Source organism: Neophocaena asiaeorientalis, unplaced genomic scaffold (genome assembly GCF_003031525.2).
Source record: "Neophocaena asiaeorientalis asiaeorientalis breed wild unplaced genomic scaffold, Neophocaena_asiaeorientalis_V1.1 scaffold105, whole genome shotgun sequence".
Lineage (NCBI taxonomy): Eukaryota > Metazoa > Chordata > Mammalia > Artiodactyla > Phocoenidae > Neophocaena > Neophocaena asiaeorientalis.
In genome coordinates this window covers 4630438-4649045 of record NW_020172162.1, presented here as the reverse complement: position 1 = coordinate 4649045, position 18608 = coordinate 4630438, and the positions used below count along the sequence as shown (strand labels likewise).

The 18608-nt window shown below is 53.1% G+C and overlaps 1 protein-coding gene across 10 annotated transcripts; it reads left to right on the top strand.

The window, feature by feature from the left end:
- The first annotated feature begins 7152 nt into the window (after positions 1–7152).
- MICAL1 (microtubule associated monooxygenase, calponin and LIM domain containing 1) lies at positions 7153–18490 on the top strand. 10 transcript variants are annotated; one of them, XM_024755539.1, is made up of 26 exons: positions 7154–7316; positions 7693–7888; positions 8847–9145; positions 9239–9446; positions 9726–9830; positions 10049–10153; positions 10264–10419; positions 11144–11244; positions 11984–12241; positions 12495–12610; positions 12813–12939; positions 13138–13219; positions 13815–13962; positions 14371–14561; positions 14755–14846; positions 14970–15011; positions 15244–15327; positions 15443–15599; positions 15916–15992; positions 16283–16553; positions 16669–16763; positions 17024–17137; positions 17262–17355; positions 17536–17635; positions 17749–17822; positions 18214–18362. In XM_024755539.1, exons 3-26 carry the CDS (start codon positions 8888–8890, stop codon positions 18360–18362), a joined length of 3204 nt encoding a protein of 1067 aa, XP_024611307.1. In that variant the 5' UTR covers positions 7154–7316; positions 7693–7888; positions 8847–8887. The 10 variants fall into 10 exon arrangements, 9 of the variants coding, with proteins under 9 accessions (XP_024611307.1, XP_024611299.1, XP_024611292.1 ...); XM_024755531.1 differs by having other exon boundaries at positions 8844–9145; XM_024755524.1 differs by having other exon boundaries at positions 7693–7917.
- Positions 18491–18608: the final 118 nt, after the last annotated feature.

The following is an 18608-nucleotide window of genomic DNA, read 5'->3' as shown; positions in this document are numbered from 1 at the left end:
GAAGAAAGTGAGATTAATTTTAATAAAATCGCTTATTTAATCCAACATGTGCCAAATATTTCAACATGTAAATATTCAATATTAAAATATAATAATACTTGACATTCATTTTTTCATACTACATCTTCGAAATCTGGTGTGTATTTTACATTTACTGCACACTCAGTTTGGACGCTGATGTTCATGGGACACACTTGATCTGTTTTTAGGATTTATACAATTTACAGTTGAAAACCTTAGATTCACATATTCAAGTAGTTTCAGACATATTTTTTCCCCAATAACTGAAACAAGTATCAGTTTTAAAATTTATATTAGAATTAATTAAAAATAAAACCTAGTTCCTCAGTCACGCCACATTGTGAGCACTTGGTAGCCACAGGTGGCTAGTGGCTCCTGTGGCACAGGCCTACCCATCTCTAGCGTGAGAGCCAGTCTCAGCCATGAAAATCTCTTCTGGAAGAGTTCTGGGTTATCTGACCAGCTGTCAAAGGGAAGTGAGAAAAGGATAGCTTTATAAATCAAGCCTCTCTTCTGTGTCCCAAATACACATTCTGCCCCTTTGAAGGAAATCCTCAATTTTACGGTTTCATTGGTTTTTTTGTTTGCTTTGGCCACACCGTGCTGCATGTGGGACCTTAGTTCCCCGACGAGGGATCAAACCTGTGCTCCCTGCATTGGGAGTATGGAGTCTTAACCGCCACGGTGGCATCCTCAATTTTAAAGTTCAGTGACTGCACCCAAAGGAAATGACACGTACGTAAAAATGTTTCTATTGTGTCTGAGAAATTGCTGGCTAATTTTTTCCCAACTTACTTTGTACTAAGCTTGCACAATTTAAATACTTGTTTTAATAAGTGCAGACATACAAACTGTACTTCTTGGGGATTAGTAGAATATTTTGCTTTCAGACTGCTGAAACGACCTTGTCACTTTTGCAAGGTGAATCTCTGGTTTTCTGTCAGTAGAGGGCTAGCCTTGGGAAGACTTGAGCTCTTGCCATCAAAATGAGCTGTTGTTCTTGTGCTTGGCCCTCTGTTTCTCGAAACTCCTCTTTCTACCTCTCCTCTGTATTTTTCTGCATTTGGTTCTTGTGTTGTAAACGTGAGCAACCGGTTAAATGATGCTGAGGAATGTGAGAGTCTCATTATAGATGCTTACACCTAGGTTTTCATAAATTGGAATAATAACAATATCTGGCACATATTGAGTCTTTACTGTAGGCCAGGAGGAAAGCCAGGTGTGTTAGGTCTGTATCTTAGGGCTTCTGAAACCTTTTCCATATCGTGGTGCACAAAAAAGACTTATCCAGTACCCTTCAGTTAGAGGACTCCAGGCACTGCTGGCCATGACCGGCATATTAGTTTGCTAGGTAGGGCTGCTATAACGAATACGACAGACTGGGTGGCCTAAACGACAGAGATTTATTTTCTCACCATTCCGGAGGCTAAAAGTCTGAGATCAAGGTGTTGGCAGGATTGGTTTCTTCTGAGGCCTCCCATCCATCTTTTCCTCCCTGTGTCTTCACATGGGCTTCCTTTGTGTTTGTCCTAATTTCCTTATAAGGACACCACTCATACTGGATTAGGGCTCACCCCGGTGACCGCATTTTCACTTAGTTACCTCTTTAAAGGCACTACCTCCAAACTCATATTCTGAGGTACTGGGGGTTAGGACATCAACGTGAATTTGGTAGGGGGGACACAATTCAGCCAGTAACAACGGCAGCTGGAGTGAGGTGGGAAGCAGCGTCTGGGACACACCTGTAACCCATTTGCAGCACAATCATATTTTACTTAATTCTCATGACATTCCTACGAGGTAATATTATTATGCCTATTTTATGGATGAGAACACTGAGGCCCCAACAGATGAAGTCCATTGCCTGAGGTCACACAGTAAGTGGCAGAGCCGGAACTGGGGCACAGGGGGGGCTGCTTCCACCAGATGGGCTTAATACCATCAGCCTATTGAAACTTTAAGCTGGGTTTCTCTTTACATATGATCTGCTTTATGTAATAGAACCTTTTTGACTAAAATTGAGGGTCTGTGTCTGAAATTTTAGCATACAATCATAAACTTTTTACATAGAGCAATAATAGTAAAAGTTACAATCTTTGTACAGAAATGCAGTAACTACCATATTAATAATACTTAGGTCAGTATTTTACTACTATTCATTTAAAGCTTAATTGAAATTTACCAATTGGCTGTAAGTTACTACTAAAGCAAAAATGCTTTAACTAACCTGAACTTCTGTTTGAACTTTTTTTAAACTTCTGATTGAGGATATTTTATATTTTGGGCAGATTTACTTTCTTTTCTTTCTTTTTTTTTTTTTCTTTTTTTGCGGTACGCTGGCCTCTCACTGTTGTGGCCTCTCCCCTTGCAGAGCACAGGCTCCGGACGCGCAGGCTCAGCGGCTATGGCTCACGGGCCCAGCCGCTCCGTGGCATGTGGGATCTTCCCGGACCGGGGCACGGACCCATGTCCCCTGCATCGGCAGGCGGACTCTCAACCACTGCGCCACCAGGGAAGCCCGATTTACTTTATTTTTGTTACCCTTATAAGTACTCAGGTAAAATTTCATCCTCAGTTTCCAAAGTAAAATAAGCCTAAACTCTCAAGAATTGAAAGAAAACGCTTTGTCTTGTTTTTGTAAAGAGCAGGTTTGGAGGAATTGCCTCTAAAAAAGAAAAATAATCCCCCTTGCCTTTTGTAAACAGCAGGTATAAAGGAATGACCTCTAAAAGAAGCTGGAATGTCACTGCCATAGTTTATCTTGCTTTCAAATTCTTTACACATAATTAAGCAACAAACACTTAAGTTGACTGGACTATATACACATATCACCATTCTCACTGGAAATGTACCAGAGTAGGAAAGCTTTTAGGTAACAAGTTTAGGTAACATTAGCAAGAGATCTTAGCTTTTTTCTTTTTTAATGTAAGTGAAAAATACTACTGTATCCCTTTCTACTACTATGTAGAAAGGGAAAAATTTGAGCAGAGCTCAGGGAACTTCCCCAGTCTTAGAGCATAGATTTATTATTTATTTTTAATTAATATCCATAATATTCGATTTAAAATATGGATTTGAAGATTTTCCAAAAGAATAGTTTGGCTCTTGGTTTTAGTTCATTTGTATTTTATCCTTGTTAGATGAAAAGTTAAACTGAAGCGTCCTTAGGCTAAATTAGGGATATAAACAAGAATGTTTACATTTTAAAAATCTACCTCTCATAGATAATTCTAGTATGATTAAATGGCTTCTGAACAGATTTTCCTATAATCTTAATGTTTGAAGTATGAAAGTACTCTCATAACAAAAATATGGGAAAGTAAAAAGATCTTGAACATATTTGTATTTTTAATCTTTGTCGCTTGTGTTATCTCGGAGTCTGTGCAATCATCACACTTTGACTTCTGGAGAAGGTATTTGAATAAAAAGCGGCATATAGAGGATAAAGTTGCAGGGAAGGGTAAGAAAGAATGAGAAACTGAAATTTTCGATTCTCTCACTCTTATCAGCCAAGAAAGAAGGCTGGGAGTCATTCTTGATGGGCCCCTCCTCACCCCCACTCCCAATCAGTCATCAAGTTATGTCAGTTTCATCTCAAACTATATTTTGAGTCCATCCACTTCTCAATCCCAAGTGCTACACCATCACCATATCCTCTTGCCTGGACTCCTGCCAAGGCCTGCGTTTCTTCCCCTCCCCCACCCCTTTCTCTGCTGGAAATGGTGATCTATCTGGGCTTACCATTGTGCCCTTAGCATCAAGCAGAGTGCCTTGCTAAGTGCGTGGATATCATGTTATTAATGCAAACACGATCGTTATCTCTGCTCTGCTTACAATCCTGCAGTTTCTCACTGCACTCAGAATAAAATCCCCAACCCATCTTCCTCTTGGGTCCCTTCCCCATTCTCACTTCCAACCACACTGTCTTCGTGGCTGTTCCCCAAACATACCCAGCAACTTCCTGCCTTAGGCTTTAAGGCAGGCAGTTTCTCAGGCTTGAAAGGTTTCTGCCCCCTACTCTCTGTCTCACTAACGTCTGCACATCTGTCAGAATTCAGTTCAAGTGTTGCTTCCTCATCCTCTAATCCTCCCTGACCCTCTGATCTCAATCAAGCCACACTTTCATATCTGTCCACAGCACGCTACACTTTGGTCTCAGCTGATAATTATTTTTACATTAGGAGCTGTGTCTGCCTGGTTACACTGCAGCCATGGCTCCTGACCCAGGACCATGGCTGTGGTATTTGAACACGCTGACCTACCGGTGTAAAGTCATATATAGGGTGGCTTAGAACCGTCACCTGCAGTGCTAGGGATCTAGTTTCCGACTCCAGGCCCAGGAGATGAAAGGTTAGGAGGTGAAGTAAGGATGGCATTGCAGGAAGACAGAACATGATGTGGATTAGAGGAAAGGGATCCTGTTTTAATGGCTCAGGTTTTTGACCTAGGCCACTGCTGGAGTGATTATTTGCAAAAACATTAGAATGTGATTCTTTTTTTTTTTTAAGAAGATGGGGGTAGGAGTTTAATTTATTTTTTTTTTTTGCTGTGTTGGGTCTTCGTTTCTGTGCGAGGGCTTCCTCTAGTTGTGGCAAGCGGGGGCCACTCTTTCATCGCGGTGCGCGGGCCTCTCACTATCGCGGCCTCTCCTGTTGCGGAGCACAGGCTCCAGATGCGCAGGCTCAGTAGTTGTGGCTCACGGGCCTAGTTGCTCTGTACCATGTGGGATCCTTCTGGACCAAGGCTCGAACCCGTGTCCCCTGCATTAGCAGGCAGACTCCCAACCACTGTGCCACCAGGGAAGCCCTAGAATGTGATTCTTTTAAAACTAACTTTTTGTGGAATTCCCTGGCAGTCCAGTGGTTAGGATTCGGCACTTCCACTGCCAAGGCCCTGGGTTCGATCTCTGGTCGGGGAACTAAGATCCCACAAGCTGTGCCACATGACCAAAAAACCACAGACTGACTTTGCATGTATCAACCACTTATTTGACCCAATGTGAATTAGCCAGTGTGTTTGTGCCAGTATTTTTAGTTTCATATACACATATAATGTGGATCATGACTCAAGATTCTAATTAAGAAGAGAAACACTTGTAGATAAATAATAATTTATTCTTTTAGTTTTATTAGAGTTCTTTTTTTTTTGAAGAAAATCTAACTAGAACTTGTTTTGGGCCTTCTGGACTATATATTTCTTAGAGTCACCAACATTGAATAATAGGATTTTAGAATCAAAATGGGTTGATGAGGTTGAGTAATTAAACTGCCTCCATTTAGATTTAAGACTGAAGCATGGTGGTTGGTGACTTTTCAAGGTTACATAAGTTTGTATGAAGCAAAGCTGGCATCTGGCCAGATCTTCTAGATTACAAACCAATATATTCCCCATTGATCTTTGCTCCACTGTGTATCTTTAATTAACATAAAGTGAAACTCCCAAGTCAGCCGTTTTTTAAGCATTGATGAAGTCATTATTGTTCTGTGATCTTTTTTAAAGACAAATTTTACCATCTGCCATTCAGAGAGCCACATAACCCTGTTTGGCCGAGACCACAAGTCACTGAGTCAAGGGCCCCTGCTGGGCCTCAGCTAATCCACTAAATCAGAGCAGCTGCTTATTTACCATCAGCTAATGAAAGGGAAATGGAGTGATTCTAAAAGCCTGGTAACCCATTCAGACTGGACTTTAGAACCCTTCTTACACTATGTATTTAAACATAGGTGTGTCCGATATTTGGCAAATTGATTTCAAGCCAAATAACTAGTCATACTCAACTAGTCATACTCAAGAGCTAGAATGGGTCCAACTGGGAGGCTGTCCTAGTTTCCTGAGCCTGACCTGGCTGAATTCAGGCCTCTCCTGGCAGAGAGCAGGCATTTCCCCTTCCCTGCCTGCTTCTCAGCTCAAGCTGGGAGCAGTATAAGTATACAGGTCTTGCTTGTTCTCAGAGGGTTTCCAGACAAAATGCAAAGTGAGAGTAAAGAGAAGGGAAGAGCCATAGGGTAACCATTTTTTTTCTGTCCCTGGATCTCAAGGGGAGGACCCTCCCATTCATTCCTGTTTCGTTAGTGTTTATTATGTCACTTCCTCTAAACAAGAAACAGCTTCTTACGATGCCAGCCTTTCATTTGTCACATTGGATCAACACTGGTGTAGTGGAGTCCAGATAGACCTGGGTTCCATACCAGCTCTGCCACTTGCTGTGTAACTTTGTTGCGGGTCACAGAACCTCTGTGACCCTCGGTTTCCTTTTCAGTAAAGTGGGATTCATGTGATCACTGAGATTAAGGTAATATTCATGGTAGATGCTTAACAAATGAGATTGATGTTTTATTAACTAGTTGAATGACCTTGGAAGAGTACCTTCACATTCAGCTGTTTCCTTATGGGGAATATGAGGAAGTTGATCCCAAAGGTCTCTCAAGCCCTTTTCAGCACTGCCAGCTCTGTGGGTCCTTTCTCCAAGGCATTCTTGAATATTGGGGAACTAGCCTCTCACCCAAACACCCCTCTCATTTCCGCCGGTCTAGTACCCTCACGCCCAAGACCCTCTTGCCCGCTCACTCATGCCGCTGTGGAAGCTGCAGATTGCCGAGTTTCCAGGGCTCTAAATCCGTGCCGGTTGCCCGCAGCCCGGGTCTAGAGGCAGACTGGTTGCAGGGGAGGCGGACCCCGAGCTTGGATCCATCGTGGGGCGCCCGGGCCGTGGATCTCCTGGTAGGAGAGGTGAGGAGGACGCAGATGCTACCTACGGATCCAACAGCTTCTGCAGACTTCTTGCCCAGTCCGAGCGCCCTCTCCGCCCAGTTCTCGGGGGGCGGCCGCGCAGTACGTACTGCGCAAGGGCAGGTGGCCTCGCCCTCCCGGGAAGCGCTAGCTTTCAGGCGCAGGCTCTGAGAAGGAGCCAGAGGCCGCGGGTGCGCAGTACGGCTCCGGATGCCTCCGACCCGCTTCTCATAGGCCCCCACCAGGCGGGGCCCGGGTCTTCGGCCCTCAAGCGGGAAGCGGCGCCGGCTGCGCCACGCCCTCGGGCACCACCCTGCAGCCATGGGCGGGCCCTTGGCTGCTCCCAGCCGGGAAACGCCGGGTAATGAGATGCTAATGAGGCGCGAATAAAGCCTCTGCGGGCCGCGTGCCCTGGTGTGGGGGCCTACACACTTCGTGCTGCCCTGCAATCCCGGCTCTTGGTCTGCGTCTCCTCCATCTCCCTTCCTCCGTCCCCGTCCCCCAACCCGCCGGACTGGGACGCCCGCCTGGCAGGAAGCGGCCCCTACGGGCTCCCGAGACCCCGGGTAAGTTGTCCAGCTGCGCCAAATGTGCGGCCCCCGCCCGCGGAGGCCCGGGGTAGGAGTAGGGATGCGCCTCCGGGGAAATGTGGCTCGCGGCGCTCCTGAATTCCGCCTGGCCGGTCCGGCCCGTCTCTCTGCACCTCCGCCCTGCTCAGCCCCTCTCCAAACTGTGCGGTCTAGAGTGTGAGTACCCCCGACCCCCGCTGCCAGTGGTCCAGCTCCCTCTCCATCCTTCCAGACCGGTCCAGCCCTCGCACATTATTTGTCCTGGTGTTTCCAGGTTGGGTCCCCCCTCTCCCCACTTCGCCGAGGTCTTCCTCCTTCCCACCCCCTAAGAGAGACCTTCGCCCTTCTTGACGTTCCGTCCGCCCCCATCCAGGTGACCTGCGGCGGCGATTTTCATCTCCTGCTTCGGCCCGGCCGCTGGGTTCGGGCAGGGGCCGGTGAGGCGACCGAGCAGCGTGAGGGGGATCAGCCCAAGGATCTCCCCCCATGAGTGCCACCCTCCTACTCGAACTCCCCCGTGGGCAATTCTCCAGGAATCCCCGTGCCCTCTGATTCCTCCGGGTCCCAGCGTGAGAAAGCTCTCTCCAACACCCCTCAAGTTGCGTGGGGGCCCGAGCGAGGGAGAAGGGGACAAAGGGAGGCCTTGTTTCGGGAGATTCCTGGGAGAGCATGCAGGGATGGGGTGGGGCGTCGATGGGAGTGAGAGGAAGCTGGGAGGGGCGAACCCTGCTGCCCTGTCGCCCCCGCAGTCCCCCAACCGTACTGTGGCCCACTGGAGCAGTGGCAAGTCACGAGGGAAGTATTTTGACCACAGTGAGTCAGAAATAGACCCAGTTGTGTGTTACTCAGTCAGATGCAACATCCTGGGGCTGTTCCTTGCAGTATTGTGGTGGTGGGAAGTGGAACCTACAGGGTTAGAGACCATCTCCTCCCCGTGGTGAGGCAATGAGCAGCGCTAAGGAGGAGAACTTTGCCCCTGGCATAAGATGCACCCCACACCCAGCGTCACACTGAGCCCCCCGAGGGTGCTGGGTACAGGGAGGCTTGGGGTGAGATAGGGCAGTACGTGTGCCTAGCAGCTGGGGTTTCCGGTGTTAGATCTGTCCCTGTCTGTACTTCACGGAAAGCTCTCTTCCTGGGCGCCCTGCCCTCTTCACATCCGAGAAATTCCCCGTGCTCTGCTTCCAGGGCCCCGAGGAGGCAGGGTAAGAATTCCTGTCCCCTGGGCCCCAGAGATGGAGCAGGGCTTGGAGATCCCTGAGCAAGAAGGCTGAGCTGGAGGCTCCCTGGCTTTCCGTGTGCCATCTGTGCCCAGGACTGCTGATTTTTCATTTCCAAATTTGGCAAATTTCACTTGGAGTGGAAGGGATAGCAGTTGTCTCTGGAGCAGCTGGCAGTGAGGAGCAGAGCCAATCAGGGTTGGACCTGGAGCTCCCTGGGGATACCAGACTTTCTTCTCCTCCCCTTCCTTTTCCCTTCCTCCTTTCTCCAGCCTCTTCCCTTCTCTTCCTTCCTTCTCTCTAGCAGCCACGTGCCCCTGCCTCTCCCTGGGAGCCTCCGAGGTCTCCATGGCCTCACCCACCTCCATCAACCCAGCGCATGCCCACTTTGAGAGCGTCCTGCAGGCCCAGCTGTGCCAGGATGTGCTGAGCAGCTTCCAGGGGCTATGCAGGGCCCTGGGGCTGGAGCCCGGTGGGGGGCTGCCCCAGTACCACAAGATCAAGGCCCAGCTCAACTACTGGAGTGCCAAGTCGCTGTGGGCCAAGCTGGACAAGAGAGCAAGCCAGCCTGTCTACCAGCAGGGCCGGGCCTGCACCAGCACTAAGGTGGGTACCCGGTGCCTGGGATGGGGCCTGGAGAGTGGGGGGAGTCAGAGGAGCGGCCAGATGCCAGGCCGACGCTGCCTTGTGTGTTCGCAGTGCCTGGTGGTGGGTGCTGGACCTTGTGGGCTGCGGGCTGCTGTGGAGCTGGCGATGCTTGGGGCCCGAGTGGTGCTGGTGGAAAAGCGCACCAAGTTCTCTCGTCACAACGTGCTCCACCTCTGGCCCTTCACCATCCATGACCTTCGGGCACTCGGCGCCAAGAAGTTCTACGGGCGCTTCTGCACAGGCTCCCTGGACCACATCAGTGAGCACCACGTGGTGGCCTGGAGGGGCGGGTGAGCCTGGGCCTGGAGACAGGCCAGTGGACGGGGTCGGGGGGCTGCCGCTGGGCCGGCTGAGAGGCAGGGTGGGTAAGATTCACTTCAGCCAGGCGGCTTTCCGGACTCAGGGCCCTCACCTGTGAAATGGGCAGTTGGACTGAGTGATCTCTCAGACCTTCTCCGGCTCTGACCAGGAACACACTGGTGCTTGGGAAGGCTGGGGGAACCTGGGGTCCCTGTTCCTAATGTCCTCTCCCTTCCAGGCATCCGGCAACTTCAGCTGCTTTTGTTGAAAGTTGCATTACTCCTGGGGGTGGAAATTCACTGGGGTGTCACTTTCACTGGCCTTCAGCCCCCTCCCAGAAAGGGTAAGTACTTCTCTGCTCCTGAGGACCCCCAAGTATTTTTTTCCTTATCTACTTTCCATGGCTGTTGTGAAGGTGTAATTTGATAGACAGTGTGTCATTGCTTTCTAAACCATAAAGCCCTTTAAACGTTTATTTAATTATTTCACTGGATTGTCCTGGGAATACAGGGGCCCCTTCAGATTTCCACACCTTTGTGCCGCTCACACCCTCTGCCCCAGGGAGTGGTTGGCGTGCCCAGCTCCAGCCCAGCCCCCCAGCCCAACTGGCCAACTATGAATTTGATGTCCTCATCTCTGCAGCTGGAGGTAAATTCGTCCCTGAAGGTGAGTGATCCCTTCCCTCGAAGAAGCCAGCATCTTGAGCTCCATGTGGGCCTTTCTAGGCTGTTACACCAGTCGTCCTCCTGCCACCACCCCCCTGTCCCCACCTCTAGGCTTCACAGTGCGAGAAATGCGTGGCAAACTGGCCATTGGCATCACGGCCAACTTTGTGAACGGGCGCACGGTGGAAGAGACACAGGTGCCCGAGATCAGCGGTGTGGCCAGGATCTACAACCAGAGCTTCTTCCAGAGCCTGCTTAAAGCCACAGGTCAGGACCACCCTCACAGGGTTTGCCCTCCTTGTGCCTCACTGTGGCCTGCCTCCCACCTCTCCCTCTCAGACCTGTCCACAGTCCAAGGAATCCCATACTTTTCCATCTTTGTGGTCTTGGCAGCAAAGAACTTGAGCCCCCAGGGATTCAGCAGCCACAGCCCCACTCAGCCACCCAGCATGACGAGTCTTAGAAATCTCTCGCAAAATGCATGGGATTTTGCTTTGTGCTGTTTTACATATGCTTTAATATAAAAATGCTATATAACCTGCTGTATAAAAAATAAAATAAAATTCAAAAAAACAAAAACAAAGCAAAACAAAATGCTGTATATTCAAAATGAAAGTGGTACTTCCAGAAGATGCCCTATGGTTCCTTTGGCTTCGCACTGCCACGCCCCCCTGGAGTGTGCACATCCCGGTCGGTCGGAGAAGCCAGGCTGTCCTCTGCAAGCCTGTGGACTATGTGGTGCACATCTCCCAGCTGCCACCCCACCCAAGTTTCTCACTTTGCTCCACACCTTTAGGCCTCCTGGGCCTGGGACAGATGGTCCGCTGTGCCACCAGAACTCATGGGCCCCCCCCTGTGTGTGTGTGGGTAGAGGTGCCGCTGCAGGCTGAGCTGTGATCCCAGCTCTCAGAGGTCAAGCATGGCTGGGGCATTTGGAGAGGTGACACATGACGACGAGGCACATTCCTTGTACCCTGCCCTATCCCCACAGGCATTGATCTGGAGAACATCGTGTACTACAAGGATGACACCCACTACTTTGTGATGACAGCCAAGAAGCAGTGCCTGCTACGGCTGGGGGTGCTGCGTCAGGTGGGGCCTGGGCCCAGGCAGGGAGGGGCTGGGTGGTGGGCCCTGGGAGGTAGGGGCCAGGCCTGGACACAGTCTCTCCCTGGGTGTGGAGAGAGTCCATCCTCTCTGCGATGGCACTTCCTCCACCTCGATAAGCTCTTCTCCCCTGGGACTTACGTGGCAACCTGAATCATATTCTGGGCTAAACACCTTATACCAGCCACAGGACTACACAATGTAAGCTCCATTAAGGCAGGGGTTTTGTCCGTCTTTTGTTTACTGATGATTCCCAGTGCCTAGAATGGTGCCTGCTATGTAGTAAGCACCCTGAAAGTATTTGCTGAATGAACTAGTTGAACACCTACTATGTGATAGGTACTTTGTTGAGAGCTTTATGTTCATTTTCTCACCTAATGCACACGAGTACCTTGAGAAGTTAGGTACGTTATCTCTAAACGATGGGGAAACAGGCTCTGAGAAGTTCAGTGACTTGTCCAAAGCAGGTGTATGGTAACAGTAATGATACTGGGCCTTGGAGGCAGGGTGGGACCTGGGACCCCCAGCAAGCGGCAGGCTGAGAGTTGAGGACAGGGCTCGAGCGTGAGAGGCTGGACATTCAAATTCTCCTCCCAGCTCAGCCTTCAACTGCTGTGTAGTCTGGGGAAGCCCGTTCCTGGGGCCTCAGGATGTGTACCTTCTACACCTAAGGGGATGTGATGGCCCAACTGACCCTGCTGGTTCTGATCTGTTGGCCACATAGGACTGGCCGGAGACAGACCGGCTGCTGGGCAGCGCCAATGTGGCGCCCGAGGCTTTGCAGCGCTTTGCTCGGGCAGCTGCCGACTTCGCCACCCACGGCAAGCTCGGGAAGCTGGAGTTTGCCCAGGATGCCCACGGGCGGCCCGACGTCTCTGCCTTTGACTTCACAAGCATGATGCGGGCAGAGAGCTCTGCTCGGGTGCAGGAGAAGCATGGCGCCCGCCTGCTGCTGGGGCTGGTTGGGGACTGCCTGGTGGAGGTGAGGGGTCAGTGTTCGCTGATTGGGGAGGGGCTCTCCGGACCCCTTGTGAGTAGGCACAGGGGTTCCCTGGCTGGGGGAGGAAGCAGCCTCGTGGGAAGGAGGGGGTATAAAAAGGTCTGCTTCTTGTAAGGAGGAGCAGAAGGTGGCTTGGTGTGTCAGGGCCCCCTCTGCTATGGCCCTGCGGTCATCTGGGCGTGGACACCCTTGTTGGACTCTCCCTGAGCTGTTTCCTGTCCTTCTGCCCCTGCAGCCCTTCTGGCCCCTGGGCACTGGAGTGGCCCGGGGCTTCTTGGCAGCCTTTGACGCCGCCTGGATGGTGAAGCGCTGGGCAGAGGGCGCTGGGCCCCTAGAGGTGTTGGCAGAGAGGTGAGGCCTGAATTGGGGAGTTGGGGGGCGGGGTGGGGGCAGGGCTGGGTATAGGACAAGAGTCAGGAGTAGGGTCGGGGATGCTGGCTGAGTAGATGGGAGCGTAGAGAAAAGAGAACGAAGGAAAGGCCTGGCACTTCTGGAGGGGTGGGCGCTGATGGTGCCCTCCCACTTGTGCCCGACCCTGCCCTCATCTCCCCAGAGAGAGCTTGTACCAGCTCCTGTCACAGACATCCCCAGAAAACATGCACCGCAATGTGGCCCAGTATGGGCTGGACCCAGCCTCCCGCTATCCCAACCTGAACCTCCGGGCCGTGACCCCCAGTCAGGTCAGAACCCCTGGCACCGCCCGCCAAGACTTCCCGGGTCAGGTCCCGCACCCCAGGTCAGGCCTTCCCTCCTGTGGTCTGCCCAGTCCCTGCCCTGTGGGTGAGTCCCACCCAGGCAGCCCCTCCCCCATGGACTGGGTGGGGTGGCCGGGGTGTGTGTGGTCCGCCTGCCTGGAGACCTGAAAGGGGCTGCCTTAGGTACGAGACCTGTATGATGTGGAGGCCAAGGAGCCTGTGCGGAGAATGAGTGACAAGACAGACTCAGGAAAGCCGGCCACTGGTGAGCAGGCCTTCCTCCGTGGCCATGTCCAAAATATTTACCAAGCAGTGAGGCACAAGCACCAATGATCAGAACAGTGGTAGACGCTGGCGGCAGGGAGCAGGGTGCTGGAGCACTGCTGGGTGGTGGAGATGTTTGGGGCCTCCTGGAGAGTGCAGGGCAGTGGGGTGCTCAGCAGCAGCCATTTGCCAACTTGTGTGGAGTATTTCAGCACTTTAACAGCCTCTGTAACGCAGCAGCTGGATGGCAGCGGAGCTGCACTCTTCTCAGCTGTTCTGCCCCTTCCCGCCTTGCAGACCCCAAACCTGCCTCTCCTTTTAAGTCTCTGGGCCTCCCTTGCCCCTCAGCTCATAGCCTGCTGCCCTCTCTGTGGCCAGCAGTGGTTTCACTCTATTCATTCCCCTACTTTATTGCCAGAAAGATTTTTTCAAATGAGAAAAGTGGGATGAAGGAGGTGCTGCTGACAGGGAGTGTTGGGCTGGTGCCCAGGAGGCGTGGGTCCCTGCTTCCCCCTCCCATATAGACCCCGCACCCAGCAGCTGGGCTCTCTCTGCGGGCCCCGGTGCCTTCAGTACAGCGTGGCTTCCTCTCCTAGGGTCGGTGGCCACCCAGGAGGAGCTGCTACACTGGTGCCAGGAGCAGACGGCTGGGTACCCAGGGGTCCACGTCACCGACCTGTCTTCCTCCTGGGTGGATGGGCTGGCTCTGTGTGCCCTCGTGCACCGGCTGCGGCCCGGCCTGCTGTGAGTCAGGCATTGGGCTTGGGGGTCCCTGATAGCCCCTCCCTCTCCAGGCAGTGTGGAATGGTGGGTGATCACTGTGTAGGAGTTAGCACACCCAGCTGCGTCCCAGGCCACCCCTTGCTAATAATCCTGCTCTAGTCACTTTGCTTCCCTAGAGATAGATTTCTCGCCTGACTCTGCCTGCCCATGAGAATCAAATGCATTCAATACGGAGAGCTTTGTGAGTGGTAGAAGCCCCCCAAGGCCAGATGCTGTTGTCATGGGAGGGGTGGGGGGTATGTAGCACAGAGAATGAAAACCCTTTATGCCCTCTCCTCCCTTTCCTGATGTCCCTCCCCTACTGCTCTCTCCCCCTTCCATGGGGCAAGTTCTGGTCTCCCACTGGCCTTTCTCCCTGACGCCCCACAGGGAACCCTCAGAGCTGCAGGGAGTCGGGGCTCTGGAAGCAACTTCTTGGGCGCTGAAGATGGCAGAGCATGAGCTGGGCATCACGCCCGTGTTGTCTGCACAGGCAATGGTGGCAGGGAATGACCCACTGGGCCTCATTGCCTACCTCAGCCACTTCCATAGTGCCTTCAAGAGCACACCTCACAACCCAGGTGACCCGGAGGTGGGGAGGACGGGGTGGGGTGAAGAGGAAGTGGGGAGGACGGGGTGGGGTGAAGAGGAAGTTTTTTAGGAAGTGTGTGTGTGTGTGGGGGGGGGAGGTATCCTCTTTCTTTCTGGGCTGGCACATAGCTGTCTGTTCTGGGGGGTACAGTATCGGCCCCCCATCTACCCTGATTCTCCCAGCAGGCCCAGTCAGCCAAGGCTCCCCGGGCACTGCCAGCGCTGTGCTGTTCCTTGGCAAACTGCAGAGGACCCTGCAACGGACCCGGGCCCAGGTGGGGAGTTTGGGTGGGGTTGGCCTGGGCAGTGGGTTCCTTGTGGGGATCCCTGGGGTGATGAGGATGTTCAGAATGGGGGAAGGGGAGAACTGGGGGCTCAGAACGTAGGACTTCTTGCAGGGAAATGGGGAGGATGCTGGTGGCAAGAAGCCTCGTGTGGAGGTAAATGCACGCAGGGGCCGGACAGTCCCTTCCCTGAGGTACTCTTTCCCATATCCTGTCCCCCCAGGCCTTGCTCGCCACCCCAGCTCCTTGTAACCTCCCCCCGCACCATCCAGTCTCGCTTCCTAGTCTCACTCCCTTTCCCTTCCAGTCCTTTCTATTCATCTGTACACATGGACTCCCCAGCTGATCCTGCCCTTCTACCTCTGGGCCTGAGCACTTACCTTTTTAGGTAGAGGCTGAGACCCCAAGTACTGAGGAGCCACCTGTCCCAGAGCCTGATGTACCGGTGACACCCCCATCCCAATACCAGGAGGTGAGAACAGGGGCCCTGTCTGCAGGCAGAGGCCTTGGAAGGGCAGGGAGGGGAAGGGAAAAACTTGGCAGCTGCCTTGGACTCCAGCTGACCTGCGGCCTGGGGGTTGGTGCAGGCCAGTGCCGAGGATCTGTGTGCACTGTGTGGGGAACACCTCTATATCCTGGAACGCCTCTGTGCCAATGGCCGTTTCTTCCACCGGAGCTGCTTCCGTTGCCATATCTGTGAGGCCACATTATGGCCAAGTGGCTACGGGCAGCACCCAGGAGATGGTGAGTGGGCCTGGGAGGCATTCAGAGGGACTCTGGGTCTGGCCCTGCTTGGGGGGGCCAGGAGCTTGAAGGTGGAGGGGAACCGGGGTGCTGGGCATGAGGTGGAAGCAGGCTGACGATGACACTTTCTTCTCCTGAGCTCCGTCTCCTCTGTCCCCTCCAAAGCCCCAAATGCGGGGTTCTGAGAAGTCAGGAGGCTGGTAGAAATTTATCAGCCAATGCAGAGGCCTGTCACCCCGACCTTCCCTGATAAACTGAACATCTGTTCACCGGGCTGCCTGCATCTGATGGCTCCTCCCCTCTCCCGCCTTCCCAGGACATTTTTACTGCCTCCAGCACCTGCCCCAGCCAGGCCACAAAGAGGATAGCAGCAACAGAGGCCCTGAGAGTCAGGTAAAAGCTGTGGAAATGTGGGATGGGGGGTGGGAAAGAGGAAAGGGCTCTCTAAGCCTGAGACTTTGCTGGGGGTAACTGAATGTTCTCCACTAGAGTGTAAACTGCATGATGGCAGGGATCTCTGTACTGTCTTACTTGTTGATGAATCCCAAGTATCTAGAACACTGCCTCACACTGTTCGGTAGACGGCATAAATGAATGAACGCCAGGGCCCACATCTGTCTCAAGGGGCTGCCTCAACCCACACTGGGCAGGTCACTGACCAGAGCATATGGTGGCTCTTCTAGGACCTTCCCACACACAGTGAGAATAACATGCCATCACGCCCCTCGATTCCCGGGGCCCCCCAGGAGGAGACCAGTCCTGTCCCAAGCCAGCCCACCCGTCGGCTGATCCGCCTCTCCAGCCCAGAACGCCAGCGGTTATCCTCCCTTCATCTCACCCCTGACCCGGAAATGGAGCCTCCACCCAAGCCCCCCCGAAGCTGCTCCGTCTTGGCCCGCCAGGCCCTGGAGGGAAGCTTTGTGGGCTGGAGAATGCCAGTCCAGAGCCCTCAAGGTAACTGCTGGCCCAGGGTGGGGATGGGAGGGTGGTATTCAGATTCTTGGACGGGGATGTGGGGAATGGGGAGGGAGGTCCTGCGATCTCAGCCCATATCCACTTCTCTGCTTAGTTCTTGTGGCCGTGGAGAAGGAGGAAGAAGAGAGTCCTTGCTCCAGTGATGAGGAAGCAGAGGAAGACGTGCCGTTGGACTCAGACACAGAACAGGTGAGTGGGAAGAACCTGGCCACCTATTCTGCCCAAGCCAGCACGCATCCACTAAATATACCCTGGCCCCTGCCCGGGAGAAACCCACAGCACCCAACCTCTTGAGCCCAAATGACTCTGAATGTCTTCTCACCCAGTCTCTTTCATGTCTCTAGGCCTCCACCTTTTCTATCAGAACTTATCCCACTTCCAGCCCAGGGTCTTTCTGGTCCCTTTCAAATGGAGCTTTCCCAACCCCTATCCACCTGACCCTGTCGTAGGTTCTGTGGAACTTGGCTAAGAACTCAGGCACCATGAACAGTTACCCAACGTGGCGTCGGACTCTGCTGCGCCGTGCTAAGGAGGAGGAGATGAAGCGGTTCTGCAAGGCTCAGGTGCGGCCTAGGGGTTCCCGGAGGTTCTAACGGGATCAGAGTTCTGAGACTGGGTATCAGAGCTCCTCTGGGACTCTGTTCTTGAGCAATCCGCAGACTCCTGGGCCTTCTGCCTTGTTCTCAGGCCATCCAACGGCGACAAAATGAGATCGAGGCTGCCCTGAGGGAGCTGGAGGCCAAGGGCATGGAGCTGGAGCTGGCTTTGAGGAGCCGGAGCAGTGAGTGAAGACAGGGAGGATAAGTGAGCCTAGGACACCTCTGCCTCCTGGCCCTGTGTTCCACCCCCAGCGACCCCCAGACTACCAGGCTGTGGCCCACAGCAGGTTCTGCTCCTCATGCCGTGATTCCTGTGACCCTGCTTAGAAGCCTGACTGGCCCCTCTTCTTCCTTCTTGTCAGGTTCCCCCGAACAGCAAAAGGCACTATGGCTAGAACAGTTGCTACAGCTTGTTCAGAAGAAAAACAGCCTGGTGGCCGAGGAGGCTGAGCTCATGATCACGTAAGGGGTGTCGGAGTTGGGGCGTGGGGGGCAATGGCGTGTGAGCCAGGCCCCACAGCCAGGTCTTCGGTCACCCTAGACACCTGTGCCTTTTCTATCCCTGCCCCCCCCAGGGTGCAGGAGCTGAACTTGGAGGAGAAACAGTGGCAGCTGGACCAAGAACTGCGAACTTACATGAACCGGGAAGGTAGGTGGGATGTGGGGAGAGGCTGGTATTTGCACAAGCCTCGTGATCTCAGATACTGCCCAGGCAACAGTCCTCTAGTCTGAGCACCTCTGAGGCTGAACTGTCTTCTGAATTGCTTCTTGAACTGCAGGAAGCCAGAGGATGGGGCTCCAGGCCCACATTCCGTGCCTTCAGTTCAATCACAGCTGCACAATTGGGCTTTTACACAAGATTCCTTTAAAAGTGGTGTTGCTGCTAAACAATGCTAGAAAACCATTAGTGTTGATAAACCAAATTCAGAGTGGGGAACAGCTGGGGTTGTAGAAGTCACACAGGCCGGGATTAGGTTGTGCCTCTCCTGCCGTCCTCCCCGTTCTCTGTTCTCTAAGTAAGTTTCACCTCCTCCCTTCAGAAACCCTGAAGACAGCTGCCGACCGGCAGGCTGAGGACCAGGTCCTGAGGAAGCTAGTGGACGTGGTGAACCAGCGAGATGCCCTCATCCGCTTCCAGGAGGAGCGCAGGCTCAGTGAGCTGGCCTCGGGGCCAGGGCCCCAGGGCTAGAAGAGGGTAGGCTGCCTGTCTTCTTCTCTGCAAGGAAGACTGCCTCACCCCAGGACAGTGCCACCCTGTTCATCGGGGCTGCCTGGGAGAGGCCTCACCGTTGACAATAAAAAAGCTTCTGCCGTAAACAGGACTTTGGCTGCCTACAGGGGGGAGGTGGGGGAGTGTGCAGGGGGGGCAGCTGTGTAGGAGCCTGAAGGTCTACACTGTGACAATCACACCGACCCTTGGCCCCAATCACTGCCT